At 38.5% G+C, this 24,460-nt stretch overlaps 1 protein-coding gene across 1 annotated transcript in view; it reads right to left on the bottom strand.

The window, feature by feature from the left end:
• Positions 1–22,539, bottom strand: part of CUNH12orf56 (chromosome unknown C12orf56 homolog) — a 112,176-nt gene extending 89,637 nt beyond the window's left edge. The window contains exon 1 of the mRNA XM_027854203.1: positions 22,288–22,539. Within this exon, the coding sequence (XP_027710004.1) occupies positions 22,288–22,539 (252 nt within the window). The remainder of the gene's footprint in view (positions 1–22,287) is intronic.
• Between the last annotated feature and the right edge of the window lie 1,921 nt (positions 22,540–24,460).

Genomic DNA, 24,460 nt, shown 5'->3' with positions numbered 1-24,460 from the left:
GCTGGAATGCCAGGAGTCTTCTGCAGCATAGAGCTATGGTCATAGCCCATTGGTTACCAGAAATAGTTGCAGCTTACTAGTGCCAGGCAGTGGACCAAAGTAGAGCAACAAGGCTCATTAGGCAGCAAATATTAAAAATTGAACATCCTGAATCCAAAAATCAGGAAAATTTCCTATATAAACATCTTTCAAATATGTGGAGCCTGGGTATATATTTCCCTACAGTCTTTTAACTGTACCTTTTTCCTCTTATGCAACTGAAAAATAAGCATAATAAAACTGTCAGTTAAAACTAATTTAAGGAAATATTCCAACATTTAAAATTTAAATTGGTGTGAATTTTAAATGATGGAACATATTAATTTAGATGTTATTACTTTAAAGTACATACAGTAATTCAAGCTAGGGTGACAAAGTATTTTCTAGTGGAGACCTTTAAGGGGCTTATTTTAGCAAATAAGATTAATAAAAGGTTTATTAGTTTATTGGATATAAATGGATTCAATTTAATAAATAAACCTTAACTACATGCTACTTGCAACTCACTGCAGTATGCTAGAGATAAAAAGTTAAATCTAAAACAATCTCTGCCCTCCAGGAGTTTATATTTTACTGGGGGATACAGTGTGTACATAGAAAAGTAAATGCAAGATAATTTGGGAAGTGAGAAAGCACTACTACTTCTGGGAATGAGAGATAAGGAGATGAACCTTCAAGACAGATTCCCAGAAAAAGTAAAAGGCAACATCACCTTCAGAGACAACAGGTAAGGGAATTAGTGGCTTCATATGAGAACATTAAAGAAAGTTAATTGTGGAAGAATTGCCATAAAGAAATGAAAGCCCAGGTGAGACTGATGGTTGGCATGGATTTATATTGGAACCATTTGGCACAATTAATTTCATGACTTCTTCCAGCAACATTCAGCAGTTTGGGAATAGGAACAGAGGAAGCTGATGGTAGTGACACAGAATTAAGGTTGGCAGGAAGTGAATAGAAATGGAATTGTTGTGCTTCGGGGTGCTGGGAACCCTGAAATGCAAGGCTACGGGGGTCTGCCTCAAAAGAATTTGACCACTCAAGCCTTCTTTCAGTCAAAGTGGCTAGGTTTATTTGTATCACCAATAGAAGTGATCTAGATTCTAAATTAATCCGCTTTTGGATGGGCAATAGAAGCAGGCAGAGTTCCTAGTGAGTCTGCAAATTTGTTGAGGATGGGACTGATACTTTTACACAAAAAAGACTGTGACAAGAGTTAGATGGGATTAAGGAGTGGGAAATAGCCTGGGGGGTGGGCCCAGGTGCCCCAGTGAAAGGATATAGATGCGATTAAGGAGTATCAAGTAAACTAATCAAATAATCAGGGTGGGCTGGGGTGGGCCATATGCCTTAAGCAAAAAGCCAGTGATCTGGGCTGCTGAAGATGTATGGGAAAATTCAGGGTCCAAGTCCCACCAACCTATCAGAATAAGGGGACCATCCATTGTTGAAATGATTAACTGTGTTAAAACACAGGAGCAAAGTGAAGCGAGCAGAAAGGTGATAGTGATGGTGGGCATTCAGCATTAAGAGAGAGTACAGCTATGTAGGTACCACCCTCACAAATGGCAACTGAGAGATCTGTTTGTTGAGGTGGCCTTTAGTTTCAGTCCTTGAGAAGAGGGATTGGGCCCCACTCAAAAATTTCAATCAACCACTAAGCATTTCTTAAGTGCCCACTATATGCTAGTCACACTGTCACAAAATAGTCCCTGCGCTCAAGGAGCTTAGATTACACAAGGTAAATAACACGAACACATGTAGGTTAATATAAAATGTATTTTTTAAAATAAAAAGTAATAGGGTAGAGTGGGGAGGAGGGACTGCACTCTAGCAGCAGGGAGATTGGGACATGGTGCTTGAACAGGGAGTCCAGGAATTCCAAGAGGCTGGAGGGTGGAACAAAGAGGTGAGCAGAGAATGGGTGGAGACAGGGTTGGTCCACTGCAGTGGTATCCCTTCTCACTCCTCTGCATCATGTGCCCCACTTATCTCTGCCCTCGAAGCATTGTTTAGATGCCTAGTGTTCCAAAACAGTTTTGTTCCCTAGAAAACATTAAACCCTGTTGTCTTACTTACACTCTTGTTTTAACTCTTGCCTGACCAATTAAAGAAAGCGTTTGCTAAGCAGAGGTAAACTTTAGCTCTCACCGACCATCAAAATCAACATGAATCCCAAATTAGGGGAGTCTAAATGGGAGAGCATGCTACTTCAAATAAGGACTTCATTTAATTTCTATAAAAAGTTAAAATCTATTGTTTTTTCTAATAATAAAATGTTACAATAATTATAATGATACACATTATTATCATTGTTTTATGCAACCTGCAGGAGATCTTAAAAAAAAAAAACCATCGTAGCAAAGATCTTTTTATTATCTTTCTATGGCATGTGTTCCCAGCACTTGTGACACTTTCCTTAGCACCTAGATTCTTCTGCATAAAGAAACAAAGGTAGAGGAGTTGTTCTGTATTTACTCTTTAATATTTATTAACCACACTGCAAAGGCCTAAATGATGCAATTACCTCCTTAAACTACACTTCCAAGCTGTAGCCATTCCAAAAACCTTCTGAGTTAAATTACCCCTATTGAATGTAAATGAACAAATAAGTAAGTCCTAGATCTGGCTTCTGTCTATTTGTTATGTTAATCCTGGTTGCAATCAGGTTATCTTGAGTACTCCGGGATAATTTCTCTGTTTACAGAAAAAGAAAGTAAATAGCTTAGAAGTTAGAGTCATTAAAAAAAAGAGCCTGTATCCTAGCTGCAGGGGAAAAGGTTTGAGAAGACTTTGAAGGAAGAGATAGAAGGTAGTGCTTGAGTTTTGGAGAAAACTAGGGATTTCAAAAGGTGAGGATGAGAAGCAAGTGTATTCCAAGCATACAAAAGCTGGAGATTAAAATGTCCTGCATGAGTCAGGCACAATGAGGTCAGTTTGGGTTGGCGGGTAGGTAGGTGATTGAGAGACACAGACAGACAGATAGATAAACAGACAGATAGATTTACTACCTAATTCTATCTAATACTACTACCAAGCACTGAGGATACAAATATAAGCAAGCTAATCCCTATATTCAAGGAGTTTATATTGGGGAAAGAAGGATTAGAATGGAGGAAGACCACACATACAGGGATATAGGAAAGAAAGGAGAAAGAGGAGTAGGGAGGGTACTGTGAGGGGCCAATGGATAGGAGAAAAGGAGGAAATGGGATTCATAAAAGTTAAGATAAGAACGAGGGAGAGCATAACTGGGTTTGACCTAAAATGATATGAAGAGAGGAGGTCTCCAGGGTGGCAGACAATAGACTCAGACCTGTTCATTAGGAAAATTACTTCAGCATTTCTGGGGAAGACAGATTGTAGATCAGAACTGGTTCCGAAGAAACCTATCCTAAAAGTCTTCTTCTCTCTTTAGAATAGCTTCATATTGTAGGATCATAAATCTAGAGCTGGACACCATTTTTACTCATAGTTTTTACTAATAATAGAATGGAAGCACCTTGAGGGCAGGAACTATCTTCCATTTGGTCTTTATATTCCTTATGCTTTTTGAATTTCATTTCTCTTATGATTCACTTGTCTTTTCCTCTTTCTTCCCTTCACTGTTTTCTCTTTCTCTTGTCTTTATTTTTCCTCCACCTTTGTTCCTCTCTCCTTTCCTTCTCTCACATCTATGTGCTGAACAAGCTAGTAGTGCCACAGGCATTGCACAGCTTCGTTAGTATAGTTCTGGTGCTAAAGTTGTTGCTAAACTCCTCCCTTTTCTCCATTAACCATGAATATTAGAAGGTCCAAGAATTTATCTATAGGGTAGGTAATTCCTCTGAGGTTAACTTGGAGCTTTGAAGACAAGAGAATCTTGAATTCTCTTCTCTCTCTTACTATTCTTTCTCTACACTAGCCCTTGGTGATCTCATTCCAGTCCCACGTTTTCAATTTTCCCCTGTGCAAATGACTACCAATTTTGTATCACCAGCCCTATCCAGCCTTAAAGGATAGTCTCAGTCTTAGATTTTCAACTACCTCCACTATGATATCATATAGGCACTTCAAATTCGAACTGTTTGAGATTGAACCCATCATCTCCCCAAAACAAAGGTATGAGGCAGGATAGAACAGGATGAGAACAGGCATTGGGACTCAGCCCAGTTTACTTGAAATAAAACAGAACTCTTCCCCTTTAAACTTTCTATTTTCTGTTTATGCTACTTCTATCCTCCAAATCACTCAGGCTCCAAAACTTGGAGATTATCTTTAATCCTTCCTTCTCTCTTACCTCCCACATCCAATCAGTTCTGAGTCCAATCAATTCTATATCCAAAACATCTCTGATACCTGTCACCTAATCTTCATTCTCCTTGCCATTCTCCTAGTTCAGTCACTCATCTTCTCTCATTTGAACTATTTTAATAATCTTCTAACAGGTGTTCCTGCCTCCAGCCTCACACTTCTCTAAACCATCATTCATACCACTATCAAAAGGATCTTTCTAAATATATGGCTCTGAACACACAATACCTCTGCTTGAAAACCTTCAGTGATTCCCCATTGCTTACCAAATAAAGTATAACAATCTCTTTAATTTGGCATTCGACAGCCTCTGTAGTCTGGCCACAATCTGCCTTGCCAATTCTGTACATGCTTTTCATGTACTCTCTGATCCAACTAAACTGGATTGTTGTCTGGTCTTACCCTCCATGCCTTTGTTTTTTATATATACACATACACACATACAGAGAGAGAAAGAGAGAGAGAGAGAGAGGGAGGGAGAGAGAGAGAAATGTTCCACCATTGCTACCTATTGAAATTCTTCCTTTCCAAAAGGAAAAGGACCCACACGTACAAAAATATTTATAGCAGCTCTTTTTGTGGTAGCAAAGAATTGGAAATTAAGGGGATGCCCATCAATTGGGGAATGGCTGAACAAGTTGTGGTATATGAGTATAATGGAATACTATTGTGTTGTAAGAATGACGGGCAGGCAGATTTCAGAAAAACCTGGAAAGGCTTACCTGAACTGATGCAAAGTGAAGTGACCAGAACCAGGAGAACATTGTACACAGTATTAGCAACATGGTTCTCTCCTTGTGGGCTGCTTCTTCTTTCACAACATGACTAATATGGAAATATGTTTTACATGATTGCACATACATAAACTCAATTTAGGAGGATATCACAATACTGTATTTCACCACCGCACTTTGGTGTGTTTTTTTTTAATCCAAAAATTGGTTTATAATCTTTCGTTTCATAATCATCACATGGTATAATTCTGTTCGTCATGCCGCTTAAAAGGTAAACAGAGCATCAATGTATTCACCAGTGACATATAGATACACATTTATCTCTCACACATTGCAAGCATCGAGCCTAGAATTCTCAGCCCATGCCCATTGTCAGTATATTTTCCAAAGTCAACTTGCTTGGTTTGTTTAGAGTGCTACAGTACTAACTGTATTGTCACTCAACCCAATGAAGAGCTGTAGCGAGGGTAGCCACAAGTAAGACACTGATATGATAAGACTTGCATCTTCCCAATTTTAACATATATTTGCCAGTATTCCATACATCCTAATCTTGCACCAAAGATGGTTTAGTAATAAACTATTTTTAAGTAACACTGGCACAATTTTTAAAGCTTCACATAATGGTTGCACCCCACTTTTTTGCAAAACAATATGGCATAAAATCTGCAATGATTATGCAGTGAAATACAGTAGTCCTAGGGAGAGGCAACAAGGGCCTTAACTAAGGTGGTGGCTCCGAGAGTGGAGAAAACTTCCTTGACCTTCTACTCCCATTTCCTAGTGAAAAATGATCCCTCCCCTTCAAGCTTTCATTTAGGCCTTTGCTTAAACCCTTCTTTTGTCCTTATCAGTTTCTACCTTTTATTAATTCTGTGCAGGACTCAACTCCTCCTAGTAGGTAGTAAACTCTTAGAGGACTGGAATGATGTTGTTTTTTATCTTCACGTTTCCAGTGTCTTGGCAGTTAGGTGGTGAAGTGGATAGGAGTCAGAAAGACTCATCTTCATGAGTTAAAATCTGGCTGCAGACACTTCCTAGTATCTCTGGGCAAGTGTGTATGTGACTCTGGGCAAGTCACTTAACCCTGTTTGCCTCAGTTTCCTCATCTGTAAAATGAGCTGAAGAAAAAAATGGCAAACCACTTCAGTATTTTTGCCAAGAAAACCCCAAAATGGGGATCACAAAGAGTCAGACATGACTATACTACTATAACAACACCACCTCCAGTGTCTATCTCACTGCCTTGGTTCATAGAAGGCTCTGGCCTGAGTTCACTGAATTGACTCATATTGTGAAAAAAAATAATGTGTAAGAGCATAGCACTTTTTGTAGTCAAGCAAATGGATTTTGTAAGGAGGAAATGAAGTTTGCCCTCTCAATGCATGGTTGGAAACCAAAAGGCAATCAAGTTACCAGGTTCATTAGCTCCTTAATGTATTTGCTAAGTGATTTTATTTCCTTTATTTTGGAGGTGCTTGAACAGAACCACTCCATTTTCTCACTTCTTTAATCCATTGGCTTTGGTAGGTTGTGGCTTATAAGATTCATCCAATAAGGGAGAGAGAAAGGGAAGAAGATCAGCCGTAGCATGTAGTATCAGAGCCATTCATCTAGAAGGGAACACGCCATCCACCAGTTCAGGAGTTAGTTCAAGAGAGCCTGAGGCATGGCTGAGAGAGCAGAGATACACATTCTCCAGATAGACAGGCATTGGCACATTTCAAGGAGCATGGCTCTTACAAGCAGAGAAGAGAGCCAACCATTGTTTCAAGAAAAAACTGGCCCTGGCGATTGAGAGTCAAGCTGTGGAGAGGACTTCACAAGTAGAGAAAGGACCTGCAGTACTACAGGCATGAGATGCCTTGGCCCCAAGTATTTCCTATACATGTACCTCACTATCATTATATTCTGTTTGTTCTCATTCTTCCTATGGATACCGTATTTGTGATAGAATGCACTCCAGTTTTATGGGGCTAAGTTTTGTTGCTATTGCTCCTGCCATATGTTATCTTAGTAAATACCTTTACTATGAGTTAACTGTGTCTTCTGGCTGACTATTAAGGGGAAGCTCACTGGTGGGGGCTTGTGAGCAACAGTTTTAGGAACATAGATGTTTAGAAACCATGGGCACAGCAGCTGCCCTCTAAAGAGTGAACTTACAAATATGCTTCTAAGTCGGGTGAGTAAGCCAAAGAGGTGCATTCTCTATCCAAACAGTAGGGTATAAAGCTTTAGAAAGATCAAAAGTATGGTGATAACATTTATATCATGAAATACTGAATTTTAAGGAAGGAATATGACATCAGTTTTGCTTTGTTTGTTTTTTTTTTAAGAGCAAAGAACATTGTTTTTAGGCAACTTACAGGTGATGAGTAACATAAGATTGCTGCCAGAAATTTCAACAAAGCTAATTTAATATCCATAGGCAATAAAGAGCTTCTCACTACCAAGTTTAACACTGACAGCACTGGTAAGAAAGGAATGACTTCAAGTGCCTCCTTATGCCTGAAATCAAGGTCATTGTCCTAAAATTAAGTGACAGATGGTAGCTTGACATAGCTAAATTCAAACCCCTGCTAACACATGTCTTCTGGAGTTCACTCTTAGCTATGAGACTGCCTGAATTTTTTCAGTCATCTTAATAGCTGAGACATTGGCAGGAAATAGAAAATCCAAGCTTTATAATACTTTATGATGGGGATTTGTTTCCTTTGTATCATATAATAAGTGCCTTTGAAGGAAAGAAGCTATGCTCTTCCATTTTACTACTGATGTCTGTGTTATGAAAATGCTAAATCTTGGTATATTAGAATAATGGGAGCAAACAAAAGCAAACACCTGATCTACTGGGGGCCACTTCCAGTGGGTTACATATGTTATGGCTCAGAGCTGAAGAACTTTTGGATTTGAAGCAAACCTTGAATGGTCCTTTAATTCTTCCCCACTGCCTTTCATGACAGTGAGAAGAAGCATGGAAGGACTACATAATTTTTAAGAGTAGCAACTCTACCCTTGGACACATTCTCTTTTAACTCCCCAGAATACTTGGTATGTAACTCTCCTTCTGGGACTTGCCCTGAGGAGTAAAAGAAAGGCATTCAGGATGATAAGCCCAACCCCTGGCCTGGCTCATTCTAAGATATGGACCTGAAGGGAATTATCTGGACACTGTAGGTAGAACCAAGGTGAATGTGAAGGGCTGATTCCTCAGTCTCAGAAAACATTTGATGTTTTAAGTATCAACCTCCAGAAGAGTATAATGGCAGTTATAAAAATTACTGCTTAATATTTAAGGCTTTGTTAAAGCACACTTGTGAGTTTTTAAAGTTTTATGCACTTCTTTAATGTGGAAGAAATAAATAGCTGTCCCATACTTGATCTACATTGTATATCACATACTTTCCACTCCCTCTTTGCAAAAACTCTGGACATGAACCAAACCTAAATTTTAAGTGATTTTCCCTAGGGTTCTGAAGTGGGAGGCATAAAGAGCAAAACCTCTCTCTATGAGGCCAAACGCAGCCACCCCCCACCCCCGCTCCATGACTGGACCTGTCCATGCACGTGGATTCAGACCTAAGATCCCCTTTAGAAAAAGAGGGAAAGAACCTCTGTTTTCAGAGGCAGTTCTTTGTTATTACATAAAGCAGTTCTTTGTTGTTTGTTTTTGGACCAGACCTGTGATTTAACTAGTGTAGGGAATTCCTCATCTACCAATGAAGAACAATAACTGTCATATGAATTACAGTCTTAAGCACTGTCAAGGCCAGTAAGAAGTTAAGCAAATTATTCAGCTTCACACAGACAGTATATGTCAAAGGCAGGACTGGAACACAGATCTTTCTGACTCTGAGACCAGCTCTCTATTACAATATGTTACTTCTCTTTTATAAAATTATTTAATAGTAACAACAACAATATATGAAGCTCTTTAAGATTTATGAAATACTTTCTTGACAACTTTGTAAGCTAGACCTTAAAGAAAAAGTTTTTCCCCCCTAATCTGTGTCCCCTCTCTCTTTACTACTAAATAAAAATAATTTGGTTAAGTTCTATATACCCTCTTTCAATATTTTAATACTTAAGTGATTTGTGATCTCACAGATATAGACATTCCCTCCCTTGGTGTAGAATGATGCACATCCACACCCTCTCATTCTGTGAAACTCTCTATTCTTACATAAACCCTAAAGAGAAAATCCAGTCAACAACCTGGAAGCCTCCCTTTATGCTTTTCATTATTCCATGGCGACCAGATTTTTGTTTTTACCCCTCATTCTTGCCACATGACCAATCTACACCTTTCCCTGAGTAAACTTCTTACTAGCTCTATTCCTTAAAAATTAACAGTAATAGGGGCAGCTAGGTGGCACCATAGATAGAGCTCTGGCCTTGCAGTCAGGAGGATCTGAGTTCAAATCCAGCCTCAGACACTTGACACTTACTAGCTGTGTGACCTTGGGCAAATCACTTAACCCTGATTGCTTCACCAAAAAGCAACAACAAAAAAAAATTAACAGTAACATAGAATACAGGAAATCAAAAGAACTGGTACTGAGGGCAGTAGGTGTTCCAAAATAAGGACTTTTCATGGCATATAATGGTAGCATTAAACTGAGATGTGACAAAATTAAGATGAAATGGATTTTTGTTTCAGTTTTTATCAATGAGACAATATTCATGTAGAACTTTACTATGCAAGCTTCCTTGCTGTGATAATTAATGCCTTACGGCTATTATAGATTATTATTGGATAGCTTTAGTCTTGAAGGTCCAGGTTGTCATTTCCCCATGTGCTCACATTTATCTTTCTTCTCAGAGAATTCTTTTCAAACGTCTGACTTCAAAGGGAGCTTGAAACATGAAAGGGACATTCAAGACATAGAAGGAATAAGAATCTAATCTGACATAAAAGAAAAAATGACATATAAGAAAGCTGGCATTTAAACCAACTGGAGACCAGATTTGCTTTAGGGAAAAAAAAAATTCATCTGTATTGAAAGTAAACCACTTTTTTTTTTTAAATGACTCTGTAATTAACTATGTCAGATTAATTTATTTAACATATGACTCAAAGTATATTGTTTAAATCCAAATTTTGATTGGAATTTAACTATAGAAGAATCTAATTCTTTTGCTTATTAAATTACAAATTTTGTTACCTAAAAGCAAAGTAAATATTCTCCTTCACAAAAATATTGGAATATAGAGGAAAGAACACTGGACTTAGAGTGAGGAGACTAGACAAGGGGGTCTACTCCCATCTTTGCCATTGACTCATAGTGTAGCCCTGGCCATGTCATTTCTCTGTGTCCCGTTTTATTCATTTGTAAAATGAAAGGATTTCTAAGGTCCTATATAGCCCTCCTATTCTATGATTCAAGGTCTAAAACTGAATCCATCTGCTCTCTAAAACTGGCTCCCATTCCTAATTTACCTTCATCTGTCAACTATATCAACCTTTTAGTTACTCAAATATGAAACCTTGCAGTTATTCTGGATCCATACCTCTTCCTCATCCCCATTTCTGACTGGTGACTAAGTTCTATCATTCATGCAACTGTCCCCTTCCCATTTCCACAAGTTCAATTTAAACTTTTAAAAATAACATACAGGGGCAGCTAGGTATTGTAGTAGATAGAGCACCAGCCCTGGAGTAAGGAGGACCTGAGTTCCAATGCGGCCTCAGACACATAACACTCGCTAGCTGCATGACTCTGGGCAAGTCACTTAACCCCAATTGCCTCACCCCCCCAAAAAAAAGTAAATAATGTACAACAGTAACAGCAACATTGTGTGATGACTGACTTTGTTAGACTTAGGTCTTCTGAGCAATGCAATGATCTAAGACAATTCCAAAAGACTCATGATGGAAAATGCTATCCACATTCAGAGAAAGAACTATGGAGTCTGAATGCAGATCAAAGTATACTATGGTGTCTTTTTTGTTGGTTTTTTGTTTTTGTTTTTTCTTTCTTGTGGTTTTTCCCTTTTGTTCTGATTCTTCTTTCACAACATGACTAATGTGGAAATATGTTCAATATGATTGTATATGGGGAAGAAGGAAGGGGAGGAAGGGAGGAGGGGAGGGGAGAATTTAGAATTCAAAATCTTATAGAAACTGAATGTTAAAAACTAAAAATAAATAATTTAAAAAATAATAATGTACAAATAAAAGTATTTTAAGGTGTATAATCTTATGAAATAAGATAGTGTTATCATCTTGTTATTCACTTTCTGAACTCTGCAGCAGCTCTGTTCACATTTTTATTTAGGGACCGGCTGAAAATGTAGCAATTATGTAGTTGTCTTTGTTTTCTAGTGTCTAGCAGGCTACTGATAATCAAAATGTGTCAAATAACAATAAACACTTTGGCCGCAAGTGACCAACTGTTCCTACAATTAGAGCCTAAGTGCAATTAATTGCATCTATAATTAATTATCATGTAAATATGCACACATTGAGGACAAAGCTGAAAAAAAGAGACCATCAGGCTTTCAGTCCATAATCAGCTCTCTATTCTTTCTATACTCACTTCCTCATAGACTTTATTCACTCCTATGACTTTGAAGATCACCTTTATACAAATGACATTCCAGTCTTGCTTTCACTTACACTAAAATCCTATTTTTATCCAAATGCCTTTGGGATGTTTCTCTTCAATCAGTCATCACTACATCAAGCTCTGTATTACAATATGACTATGTTTTGTCTATCTTTGTAGCCTCCAGGGCTTAGCACAGTACTTGGCACATAGTAAGGTCCTTAATAAATGGTAGTTGATTGACAAAATATGTCATGCTCATTCTTACTGCCAAACCTTTGCTCATACTCTACCTTCTACTCCTTCCACCATGAAAGCCTTCCCTTATAACCATTACTTTCAAGTTCAAGTCTCATCTCTTTTTTAGGGGGGAAGGGGTGAGGCAATCAAGGTTAAGTGACTTGCCCAGGGTCACACAGCTAGTAAGTGTCAAGTGTCTGAGGCTGGATTTGAACTCAGGTCCTCCTGACTCCTAGGCCTGAGCTCTATCCACTGTACCACCTAGCTGCCCTCTCAAGTCTCATCTCTTTAAAAAAAAAAAAGTATTTGCATAGGGCAGCTGGGTGGTGAAATGGATAGAGCACTGGCCCTGGAATCAGGAGGAGTTCAAATTCTGTCTCAGACACTTACTAGCTATGTGACCCCGCACAAGTCACTTAACCCTGATTGCCTCTAAAAAATAAAAAAAAATTTGCACCCTAAGTACAGCCATCAAAGTTGGGGATGAAGGACCCACCAGATATTGGAACAATCTACTTAAATATGTGAGAGTTAGGTAATCAGAGAGTTGTTCAATTATGTTGTAATATAGAGTATGTGAAAGGGAATAATAAGAGATAAGGCTAGAAAGATGGGGTATTGCCATGTTATGGAAGTTCAAATTTTATTCAGAAAGCAATAGAGAGAAAATACTTTTGTGCAGAAGTGATATGACCAGATTATAGATAAGAAAGATCATTTTGGCAGTGATATGAAGGATGAATTAGAATGATAGGAGGGGTATGATAGGTGTTTTTCAAGTATTTGAAAGGTGATATTAGGAAATATCTCTCTGCTTGGCCCTAGAAGGCACAAAAGACTTTTGAGGAAGGATAGGGTAAAAAGAGAGAGAGAAGCATAAATGAGAAAAAATAGAATGGAGGGAAATACACAATTAGTCAATAACTGTGAATGTGAATGGAGTGAACTCACCCAGAAAATGGAAGTGGATAGCAGAATGGATTAGAAACCTGAATCTAATAATATGTTTCCAAGAAACACACTTGAAACAGAGAGACACACATAGAGTGAAAATGAAGGGCTGGAGCAGAATCTATTAGGCTTCAAATGAGGTAAAAAGGCAGGGGTAGCAATCATGATCTCAGACAAAGCAAAAGCAAAACTAGAGCTAATTAAAAGAGATGAGCAGGAAACTACATTTTACTAAAAAGACAATGAAGTAATTTTAATACTAAACAGATATGCATCAAATGGCATAGCATCCAAATTCTTAAAGGAAAAGTTAAAGGAGTTACAGGAAGAAATAGACAGTAAAACTATACTCTCAGAACTAGATATATCTAACTGTAAAATAAAGAAATTAAGGAGATGAATAAAATTTTATAAAAGTTAGTATGATAGGCCTCTGGAGAAAATTAAATGGAAATAGAAAGGAATATATACCTTTTTCTCAGCTTGACCATGTATTAGAGCATTAAAAATCTTATAGACAAATGCAGAAAAGCAGAAATATTAAATACATCCTTTTCAGACCATAATGCACCAAAAATCACATTCAATAAAGGATTGTGGAAACATAGATTAAAAATCAATTGAATAAATAATCCTAAAGAATGAGTAGGTCAAAGAACAAATCATAAAAACAAGTGGTAATTTCAATGATAAGAATGACAACAATGAGACAACATAGCAAAATTTGTGAGATGCAGCCAAAGCAGTACTTGGGGGGGATTTATGTCTCTAAACACTTACATCAATAAAATAGAGAAGAGCAAATCAATAAATCAAACATGCAATTTTTAAAAACTATAAAAAGGAACACAAAATCTCTAATTTAACCACAAAATGGAAATCTTAAAAACCAAAAATTAATAAAATTTAAAGTTAAAAAAATTGAACTAATAAACAAAAGTAGAGCTGGCTTTATGAGGGAAAAACAATAAAAAGGATAAAGCATTGGTTCATTTTATTAAAAGAAAACCAAATACTAGTATCAAAAATGGAAAAGGTGACTGTACCAATGAAGATGAATTAAAGCAATCATTAGGAGCTATTTTGCCCAATTATATACTAGTAAATCTGACAATTTCAGTGAAATTGATGAATATTTGCAAAAAAAAAAAATGCCCAAATTAACACAAGAGGAAATATAATGCTTAGATAACTCTATATTGGAAGAAGAATTTGATAAGTAAGCTGGCTAAGAAAAAATCCCCAGGACCGGATGGATTCAGAAGTAAATTCTGTTGTTTTGTTGTTACTTAGTCATTTTTCAATCATGTCCAACTCTTGCTGACCCCATTTGGGGTTGTCTTGGCCAAGATACTGGAGTGCTTTGCCATTTCCTTCTCCAGCTCATTTTACAGATGAGGAAACAGGGTTAAGTTACTTGCTCAGGGTCACACAGCTAGTAAATGCGTAAGGCCAAATTGAACTCATGAAAATGAGTCTTCCTGATTCCAAACACAGCACTCTATCCACTATGCCACCATCCTACCAACATTTAAAGAACAATTAATTCAAATATTACATAAACTATTTGGGAAAATAGGCAAAGAAGGAGGTCCTACCAAATTCCTTTTATGACACAAACATGGTGCTGTTACCAAAATCAGGAAGATTAAAAACAGAGAAAGAAAACCATAGACCAATTTCCCTAATGAATATTGATGAAAATTCTTAAATGAAATACTAGCAAGGAGATTATAGCAATATAACACAAAGATTATAAACTATGCCCAAGAAGGATTTATACCAGGAATGCAGGGCTAGTTCAATATTAGAAAAACTATCAGCATAATTGACCAACATAATTTTTTCGCTTTATTATTTTTTTTGCTTTTTTGTGGCTATATGGCTAATATGGAAATATATTTTGCATGATTTCACACATACACTTGATACTATATTTCTTGCCTTCTCAATGAGTAGGGGAGGGGAAGGAGCAAGAGGTCTCAATTCAAATTTTTTTAAATGAACACTAAAAATAAATAATAAATTTATTTTTTTTAAAAGAAATAGACTCTTAGGATTTCGAACTGAAAGGGACATCTGCTCCAAATGCCTATCTTTATCAATGAGGAAAATGAAGTCACGTCAACTAACTGCATATGTGAAATGATGGGGAAAGAAAGGGAAGACCCAAAGGCAATTCGAAGGTTTTGAATATGGGTATCTGGGAGGATGCTGCTATTATCAACAGAATTAGTAAACTTAATAGGATGGGTGAGTTGGGGGATAGAATATTAATTTAGTTTTAAACCTATTAATTTTGAGGTGCCAGCAGTATGATATACAAATGGAAATATCCTGCAGGTTGTTAATAAATGCAAGATGCCTAGCATTCAGAGCTGGATATGTAGATTTGTAGCTTATCTGCTTACGGGTGTTCTTTAAAGCCATTAGAACAGATAAGGGTAGAAGGGGAAGAGAAGTCCAAGGACAGTCTTGAAGAGTGCCCACACTTAAAAGGTAGGTGGAAAACATGGATCCAGTGAAGATCAACAAGGAACAGTTAGTTAGAGAGAAACAAGGAGAACCAGGAACATCACACAAGCCAACAGAGGCAAAAGTTTGAAGAAGGAAAGGGTAGTCAATACAGTCAAATCCTACAGAGGCAAAAAGGAGGATAGGGCAGCTAGGTGGCACAGTGGATAGAGTACTGGGCTTGGAGTCAGGAAGACTCATCTTCCTGAGTTCCAATCGGCATTAGATTCTTACTAAGTGTTTGACCCTGGGCAAGTCACTTAACTTCGTTTGCCTCAGTTTCCTCATCTGTAAAATGAGCTAAAGAAGGAAATGGCAAACCACTCCAGTATCTTTGCCAAGAAAACCTCAAATGGGGTCACAAAGAGTCAGACGTGACTGAAACAACCAAAAAAAGGAGGATAAAGGCTGAGAAAAATCCACTGGATTTGGCAATAAAAAAGTCACTGGTGACCTTGGAGAAAACAGTGTAATGAACATGGAAGCCAAATTGTAGGCAGCTGAGTGGGTTTTGTGGGTTATGAGAGAGAAGAAGCAACAAGTATATTCTCTTTAGAAATTTAAGAGACATAGAAGAATAGCTTGAGAGGATGGCAGGATCAAAAGAAAAAAAAAGGTTCTCTTGGGATAAGAGAGAACTGAGAAGGCTTACAAGCTAAAGAAAAAGTTCCAGTAGAGAGAAAAAGATGGAAAATGAGTGAAAGAACATGAATCATCAATAGAGCAAGGTTCTAGAGGAGACAGGAAAAGATTGAATAAAAAATATAAATGGGGCAGCTAAGTGGTGCAATAGATAGACCACCAGCCCTGGAGTCGGGAGGACCTGAGTTCAAATCTAGCCTCAGACACTTGACATTTACTAGCTGTGTGATCCTGGGCAAGTCACTTAATTCTGATAGCCTCGCAAAAATAAAATAAAATAGGATAAAAATGGTAAGTGGAAGAGGGGTTAGCCTTTGCAAAGAAGGGTAACTACCTCAACCTCTGAGAACAGAGAGGAAAAGTCTCATGGTTGAGGAAATAGAATGTTTTTGAGATAAAGGTAATGGAAGAAGATTATGAATAGCTCTAGCCATCTAGCAAAGTTGGAGTAGAGGTCATTTTCTGAGAAGGAGTGAGGTAAAGTTGTCATAGAAGCTTGAGAAGGTTTGAAACAGCCATTGTGGGGAACGTGATGGAGGAATCATAGATGAAAAAAAGATTTTTTTTTTATGTGCAAAGTATATGCTCTTCATATGGTTATGTATGTCCATGAGAGTTGTCTAAAAGTGGTTCACAGAAAACATTGAGAGATACCTCTCTCAATACTGCTTGTCTAGGGCCACAATTTTCATTCACTGTAAAAAAAAGCTGCTTTCTCATCATGCATGATCAACTATGATTGACTCAGCTCTTCTTAGCAATATAAGGATCCAAGAAAATTCCAAAAGAATCATGATTGAAAATACTATCCACCTCCAAAGAAAGAACTGATGGAGCCCGAATGCAGATGGAAGCATATATTTTCGTTTTCTTTGGGCTTTTTTCGCGTGTTTTTTTTTCCTTTTGTTCTGTTTCTTCTTTCACAACATGACTAATATGGAAATACGTTTAACATGATTTCACATGTATAACTTAGATTGCTTGCCATCTTGAGGAGGGAGGGAGAAAAATTTTGAACTCAAAATCTTATAAAAAAGTAAATGTTGTGACTAATGTGAAAATATGTTTAATAAGAGTGTGTATGTAGAGCCTATATCTTGGGGAGAGAGGTGGAGAGGTAGGGGTAGAAAACTTAAAACTCAAAAGCTTATGGAAGTTAATGTTGAAAACTAAAAATAAACTAATTAAAAAAAAGCTTTTTTAAAAAAATGTTGAAAAGTATCTTTACATGTAATTGGGAAAAATAAAATACTATTAACATTTTTTAAAAGCTGTCCAGTAAGTGGCTGGCTGGCTACTGCTCCCACTCAAGGTTCTAGAGTAATGTCCCAAGAGAAGCAAATATTTTATATAAAGATGGATTTAGCTATAACCTTGCAATTTGGGGAATTTTTGATGAGCCTGAATTTTTTTAGTCATATTTTAATTTATTTCATTAAACATTTCCCAATTACATTTTTATTTTTAAATTTTAAATAAATTTCCAATTATATGAAAACCTTATTTCAACCCTCATTTTAAAAAATTTGCTAATATAACTCTTTGCGATCTCCAGCAGGTATATTTTTTTCTACCCAGACTTTAGGATAACAGTCCCTAAAGAAAGTCTGAATAGAACATCTATTTTTGGAGTGATAAGGTCTATAAGTATTCCTGGCATGGAAAAGTCACCCATATTGTCCAAGAAAAATGGATTTTGCTTTAAGGATTCTGAGATACACCTTGCTAAGGTTGGAGACAATCTGGATGGAGGATTGTCCTCCTGGACTGGAAATCATTGCCTCTAGGCAAACAGATTGAACCACAACCCGGAAAAGCTAAACATATAGCAGTTGCTACACCTGCAACTAAAAGAGATAAAATCCTCCAAATTTCCCAATATGGAAAGGACTGGGGGGTCAGAGTGAGGTCTTTTCAGCCTAATCTCCAAACATGGATAATAAGATCAGCAATAGTCTTTATCTCAAAATAGGTGATTTTGTTTATGACTTCATTTTCTCCTCCTATTGATTAATGATGTAAACAGAAAAATTCTCATTAGTTTATCCCTCCAGGGATCAGGCAATTTGAATTTTGAGGTGACCAGATTTTCACTATTGTAAAACATCTAACCCCCTCAGGAATAATATAGATTTTTTTTTTTTACTATTGTAGTCATGATGGCTAGCCCTGGATTACTCATAAGAATATTAGAATGCCTCTCTGGCTCAGATCCATGATACCTCTAGCCTGTGATACCTCCTCCTACAACGGCACTAAAAGGACATTTTTGGGAGGACAAATTTTCTCTTTATAGTATGCCTTAGAAGGTAAAAACTATACCGCCAACCACCACTATTTTCTCTTAATAACTCATCATGAAAACAGCATTCCTAAATGTATTTAAAACTTGAAGGCATGCCTGCATGTGGAGGGGGGCTTGAAGGCATATTGCCTGAGGAAAATGAAGCAGAAAAAAGGTCAATAACTTACCCAGCATCACCCAGCTAGTAAAAGCTAGGAATCAGACCCACATCTCCTAGTCCCAGGTATAGCTGTCTTTCCATTGGTCCACAGTGTCTCATCCCATTCAATCATATCCCCTCCCTCAGCCTATATCTTTCTAGACAGAAGAGTCTACAATTTTCAGGGATCGATTATCCTGTACATGATATATTGGATTCAATTCAACAAGCATTATTGAGGACCTGCTGTGTGTACAGTGTTGTATTAGGATAGAGAAGTATATATATGATATGACCTTGTGGTGCCTACGATGTCATCAGGAAGATAAGATTGAGACACAGGATACAACTAGAAGACAATGTAAGAAAATATAAAGTCAAATGCCAAAAATAATGATAGCTAATATTTCTACAGCACTTTATATTTTCCAAAACATTTGATGTATATTATCTCATTTAATCCTCACAACAACTCTGTAAAGTATTATTATTGTCTTCATTTATGATTATTCTACATGAGGAAACTGAGGCAGACAGGTTAAGTGACCTACCCAGGGTCACACAGCTAATAGGTGTCTGAGGCTATATTTGAACTCAGGTCTTCCTGACTCCAGCTATTTGTTATTCCTCCTAGATACCTGTAAAAAGTATGGGGTAAAAAATAAGTGCTAAAAAAGAAAATCATTATGGATCTGAGTGATGAGAGAAGGCTTCATCATGGAGGAGAGAGAGAATAGCAGAGGGTGTCTTAGCTGGGGAGCAAATATGGCCTAGAACAAATATGACCTAGTACAATGAAAAACAAAAATCCTGATTTAAACACAGGACTCGTGTTAGGGAGTTGTGTTAATTGAACTTGGGTAAGTAGGGTGGGATCAAATTAATCAGGGCTTTATTTCTCTCCCTGTCTCACCCTCAGCTTCCCCCTCCCACACCCCTCTTTTTTAAGGAGAAGGTATTATTTTGGCTCCTTTAGGATATTTCAAAGTTTATTGTGAAGTGAAACTCAAATTGGTTAGTCTTGATACTCAGCAGCTTAAATACAAAGTGGGATTTGAAACAACAGTCTGAAAAGAAAAATCAAAGTTATTTATACTTAAGGTTTGAAAAGAAGGCTTCTCTTTTTTTTGTTTGTTTGTTTTTGTTTTGGGGTTTTTTTTTTTGTTGTTTTAGGCAATTGGGGTTAAGTGACTTGCCCAGGGTCACACAGCTAGTTAAGTGTCAAGTGTTTGGTCTGAGGGCGGATTTGAACTCAGGTCCTCCTGACTTCAGGGCCGGTGCAAGGCTTCTCTTAAATTTGAAAATCTCAGCCTTCTCTGTGTTACTATCCAATAGATGCTTTGAAACTTCTTCACTCACACTCACACACACACACACACACACAAAACTTTATGCTATGAAGGATAGAATTTGTTGCCCCTGAAAAAGTATTTTCTTATTCAGTCATTTTCCAGTCATGTCCAACTCTTTGGGACTCCATTTGGGGTTTTCTTAGCAAAAGTATTGGAGTGGTTTGCCATTTCCTTTTCCAGCTCATTTTATGGATGAGGAAACTGAGGCAAACAGCATTAACTGACTTGCCCAGAGTCACACAGCTGGAAAGTATCTGAGACCATTTTTGATCTCAGGAAAATGAGTCTTCTTGACTCCAGGCCCAGTACTCTATCCACAGCTGCCTGACAAAGTATATTAACAGTAATATAAAAGGTATCAGATACCTTCAATATTTTAAAAATATTTTAAAAGGTATCCCTCCTTCACTACCACCCTCTTCCATATTATGCCCTAGGCCTGTCTTGGCTACCTCTAATACTGAATCTCCGCTCAAGGACTCTCTTTAGCCAATAGTATTCTGTATTTCAGGTGGCTTCTGTTTCAGATTATGTTGATTGTTAATCTGTGCCACCTCTGGCACAGTAATAATTTCAGTAATGTTGGGCAGGTGGACAGGGGCTAGATGACTCAAACTCCTTTTGGAAATATAAAATGGAACACAACAGATTTGGAAGCAACGATAAAATTGATATAATATTGAGAAAGCACAGAGTCCATCCTCCTAAGGCAACTAAAATAATATTCAAACTTCAATTTTTGGTATTGTACTTGGTAAACAGGTTAAAAAAAAACCTAGAGATATCTATGGAAAAAGCAGATACTGCTTCACTGAGAAACCGGAAGGACTCACAGAAATATGGTGTTTGATTTGTCCAATTTTAACTGAAAACACTTTCCCTCCTGATGTAGAAATAGCTAAGATCCCAGAATGAAATCAAAAGATGCTCCAGGGGTGACATCCACAGAAAGTAATGCTTAGATGAGATGTAAATTCAAAAGCAATTATGTAATGTAGAGGTATGTAAAGTATAGCTGTAAATACTGGAGATAGAGCTGTTATTCTGTAACTATGACTTTATCCAGAAGGCATATACCATCTCAAGGCACCAGACAGAGTAGTCAGTGCTGGACAACAAGACTGTGATTTTGTCATACCTGTAAAGAGGAATTTTTTCTCCTAGGGCAAAAGCAGTTGGTAGGGGATAAACTCAGTGATGTAAAGGCAGTCTGATCATGCAGGTGTTTGTGCAAGGAGAGGCCCATTGCAGAGTCCAGCCTGTATCCCCATGGTGAGCAGGTGGGACCCATAACCAAGAAATGATGCCTCATAGTGGTTGTGGTTTGGTTTTATTTCTTGGCTTAAATTTAGGGTCATGGATAATTAGAGTTGGAAGGCAGCATGGAACAACTGGTCCAATGTCTTCATTTTGAAGATGAGAAAACTGAGGCCTAGAGTTGTGAAATGACTTGCCTAAGGTCATACAGGTAGGAATTGATAGAGCTGGAAATTGAACCTGAGTAGTTTGACTCAAAATCCAATGATTTTTCTACTATACAACACACTTATTTTAGAGATGTTCAGTACTGGTCAAATTCTATCCAGACCCAAAGGAAAAGTACACAACTTCTCTGCTCTTTATACTGTTCTTTTTTTCTGCCTTAAAAATTTCATGATGTCTCTGTCTCTCACATACATATGTAGTGGTAGGTTTTTCTTTCAATCTTAAAGTAGAGAAAAAGTTGTCTAGTTTTTTTTAAAAAAAATGAAAGGTAAGGACATCAAGGTACTTTTTGAAGAGGCAGAGAGGATTTTCCTATTAAAGAGTTTGTTTTGTTCCTAACTAAGTTCAGAACAAAGAAATAATTCTAGGAGAAAAAAGCTGGTCAGGAACCAGCTGTGCCAGCTTCTCCCTAGGGTGTACAGAGACTCAGGCAAGAGAAAGAGCAAATAAGGCTAGACACTACCCCCAGTGGGAAAAATAGGGTGGGGGTGGGTGGAATATATCAGGAAAACAGGTCAGAGGGAGAGAAACCAAGAACAATGACAGGAAAGGAACTTTAAATCAATTGCTTCTTCATAAAAAGTTTGGAGAGAACTTGATTACTGAGACACAAGAACGGGGGGGGGGGGGCAAAGAGAAGGGTGACATAAAAGTTTGTGACTTGGAATGGCTACCATAGAAACTTTTAGCTCTCCAGGAACCAGTTTCCTCATAACTATATCCCAATACATTCACATAGGGGCCTTCAAAAGTCAGGTGGGGAAAAAACAAATGTGGGAAATGCACCTCTGTCTGGGACCGGAAAGGAGATTCAGTATTTCTTTTACCTGAATGCTGTAGGTAAAAAGCAATGTGGAGATGGGAGCTGGGAGGGGAGAAGAGAGGATTATTGGAAGGAAAGTGGAAGGAAAGGGACCATTTTTGTCCTAACCCCGATCCCCCTGCCCCGAAGGGCGACTCTCCTCCCCATTCCAGTCGCACAGACTGAAGGAAGGATGGAGGAGCTGGGAGAAGCGGGATCTAAGGCGCAGCCCGGACTTCTCACCAGATCAATGGCCAGGACGTCCTTGAGGGCCACAATCCCTCGGATGGACCTGGGCGGGTTCTCGGTCAGGTAGATGAGCTTGTCGCTGAGCACCGCGTACTTTAAAGTCCTGTGCTCAGTGTCGGAGACCACGATGCACAGCTCGTAGGCGCGGATGGTGTCGTACACCTCCTGCCGCAGGTGACGCTTCAGGAAGGAGTCCAGACGGCTGTTCCTGCGGCAGGGGAACCCCATCTGGCCGAAGCCAGCCATGCACGGCGCCGGGGCCGGCTTCGGACGCCGGGCTTCGTGAGTGGCACAGAGCACCCCTCGATGGCACCGCGCCAGGCCGGGACTGCTCAGCGGACGGAGTCAACCAGCGAGGAGGGCTCAGAGCCCCGCCCGCGCCGCACACTCGCCTCACCTCGCCAGGTGCCAGTCCTCCCTCCCCCAGCCTTGGAACCTGTGGCCGCCACAAAGCATCCTGGCCCGCCCCGTCTCAGTTCTACCTCGCCTCTGGCTTCTCTCCCCTGGGAGGGACAGGGTCCGCCCCCGGATTACTCCCTTTCCGCAAATTCTGGAAGGGAACGAGGCTGTTGAGTTCCCAGCTGTGAACCCACTTAGGTTTAGACCTTTAAGGTTTATTCCCTGCCGGTCCTTACCCCATCCTCCATTCGGTGTTTTAATCCACGCCCCATCTAAAAAGAAAAGGTGGGATATTAGTCCTTTAGTCAAAAGTCAAGGATGATGTTGTTCATAGATTTAGAGGGGTAAGACTAACCATCTTATTTTACAGGTGAAGAAACTGGGATCCAGGAAGGTAAGTGACTTTTACTCAAGATCACACTGAGAGTAAACCCATTCCTCGGATTTGAACCCACGTCCTTTTGACTACAGAGCCAGGGCTTCTTCCCATCTACCACGCTGCCTCCTTATGGGGGATGGGGGGGGGCTGAAAATCGGGTAGAATAACACCCAAGACACATCTGGTCTTCGGTTTCCTAATTCCTTTTGTAGTAACCACTAGCTAGATAACAGCTGTTAGATAAATACTGGTTGGTTTCAGAAGTTGATAGGATTATAGATTTAGAGACTGAAGGAAGCTTTGAGGTTAGTACAAGTTCCTCAGAGAAGTTGTGACTTGTCCAGAGTTAATACAAGTAGCAGGTGGCAGAATCAGGATTTGAATCCAGGTCTTCTGACTGAATTCAAAACTCTTCCTTCTGCATCATGTTGCCCATAACTGAGTGCCTTAAGGCACTACTGAAGACATTATACAGACAAAATTGTTGGTTGTAATTGAGTCCTTCAAACCTGACCCCTACCACCTCCAAAGGATTTGAAGAACACTGTGGTAGAAACCTCTGCAAAAGGAGGAGACTATCTTTTGCTCTATTAACAAAGGATAACCAATCCACTGCCATTTCCACTATTGGCGCAGGAAGGGTTGGTCAGTGACACAGCTTGTCAAGAAATCTCAGGAACTCTAAAGGTTGTTACAGTCCAAATGTTTACCACAGTTGCAAGGGAATAACTTCCTAGAAGTAGAAATGAAAGAAGCATTCATTTGTATCCAGGATGTGGAAAAGCTTATGTAGCTCCATGAATGTCAGTAGAATTAAGAAATGTGTAGGAATCCCTCTATCGCAGACCATGAAAACAACCCACATCCACACACAATTTAACATTTAATTTAATTAATGGTCTTTTAATTCTCCAATTCTGTTTTAAGTTTTGTTTTCCTAACAAGATTGCTGTAATGTTCTCTATTAAGATCTCCTTAAGAGAAGGGATCTTGTCTTCCACCTCCTAATTCTTTTTCTCTTTTGCCCACCACAGCCTAGCTAACAGTTGTTCAATAAATGTTAGTTGGTTTCAAAAGCTGAAAACAATTGACTAATTGTAAGGCTCTGTTAAAGATACTGTATATCTTATGGTTATTGGTTGGGATTGATCTCTTCAAATCTGACTTCAGCCATGCCAAAGCGATATGGAGGACACTGTAGAAGAAATTTCTGCAAAAGAAAAAAGGAAAAAAATGCCTGGTTCTTTTCAGAAACTAGCAAAGTTTTAAGGAGAGAGCTAGGGTATCAGATGGGAAATGTCTGAAGTATTTCTGCCTGAAAAGGCTGTATTACCATTGAGGAATGAGGTGCCACCTGCTGGTGAAACTTTTCAAGACTAAAATTATTAT

Source organism: Vombatus ursinus, unplaced genomic scaffold (genome assembly GCF_900497805.2).
Source record: "Vombatus ursinus unplaced genomic scaffold, bare-nosed wombat genome assembly UNPS02010320.1, whole genome shotgun sequence".
Classification (NCBI taxonomy): Eukaryota; Metazoa; Chordata; class Mammalia; order Diprotodontia; family Vombatidae; genus Vombatus; species Vombatus ursinus.
Note: the sequence above shows the minus strand (reverse complement) of the source record. Positions and strands in the feature narration are given on the sequence as shown.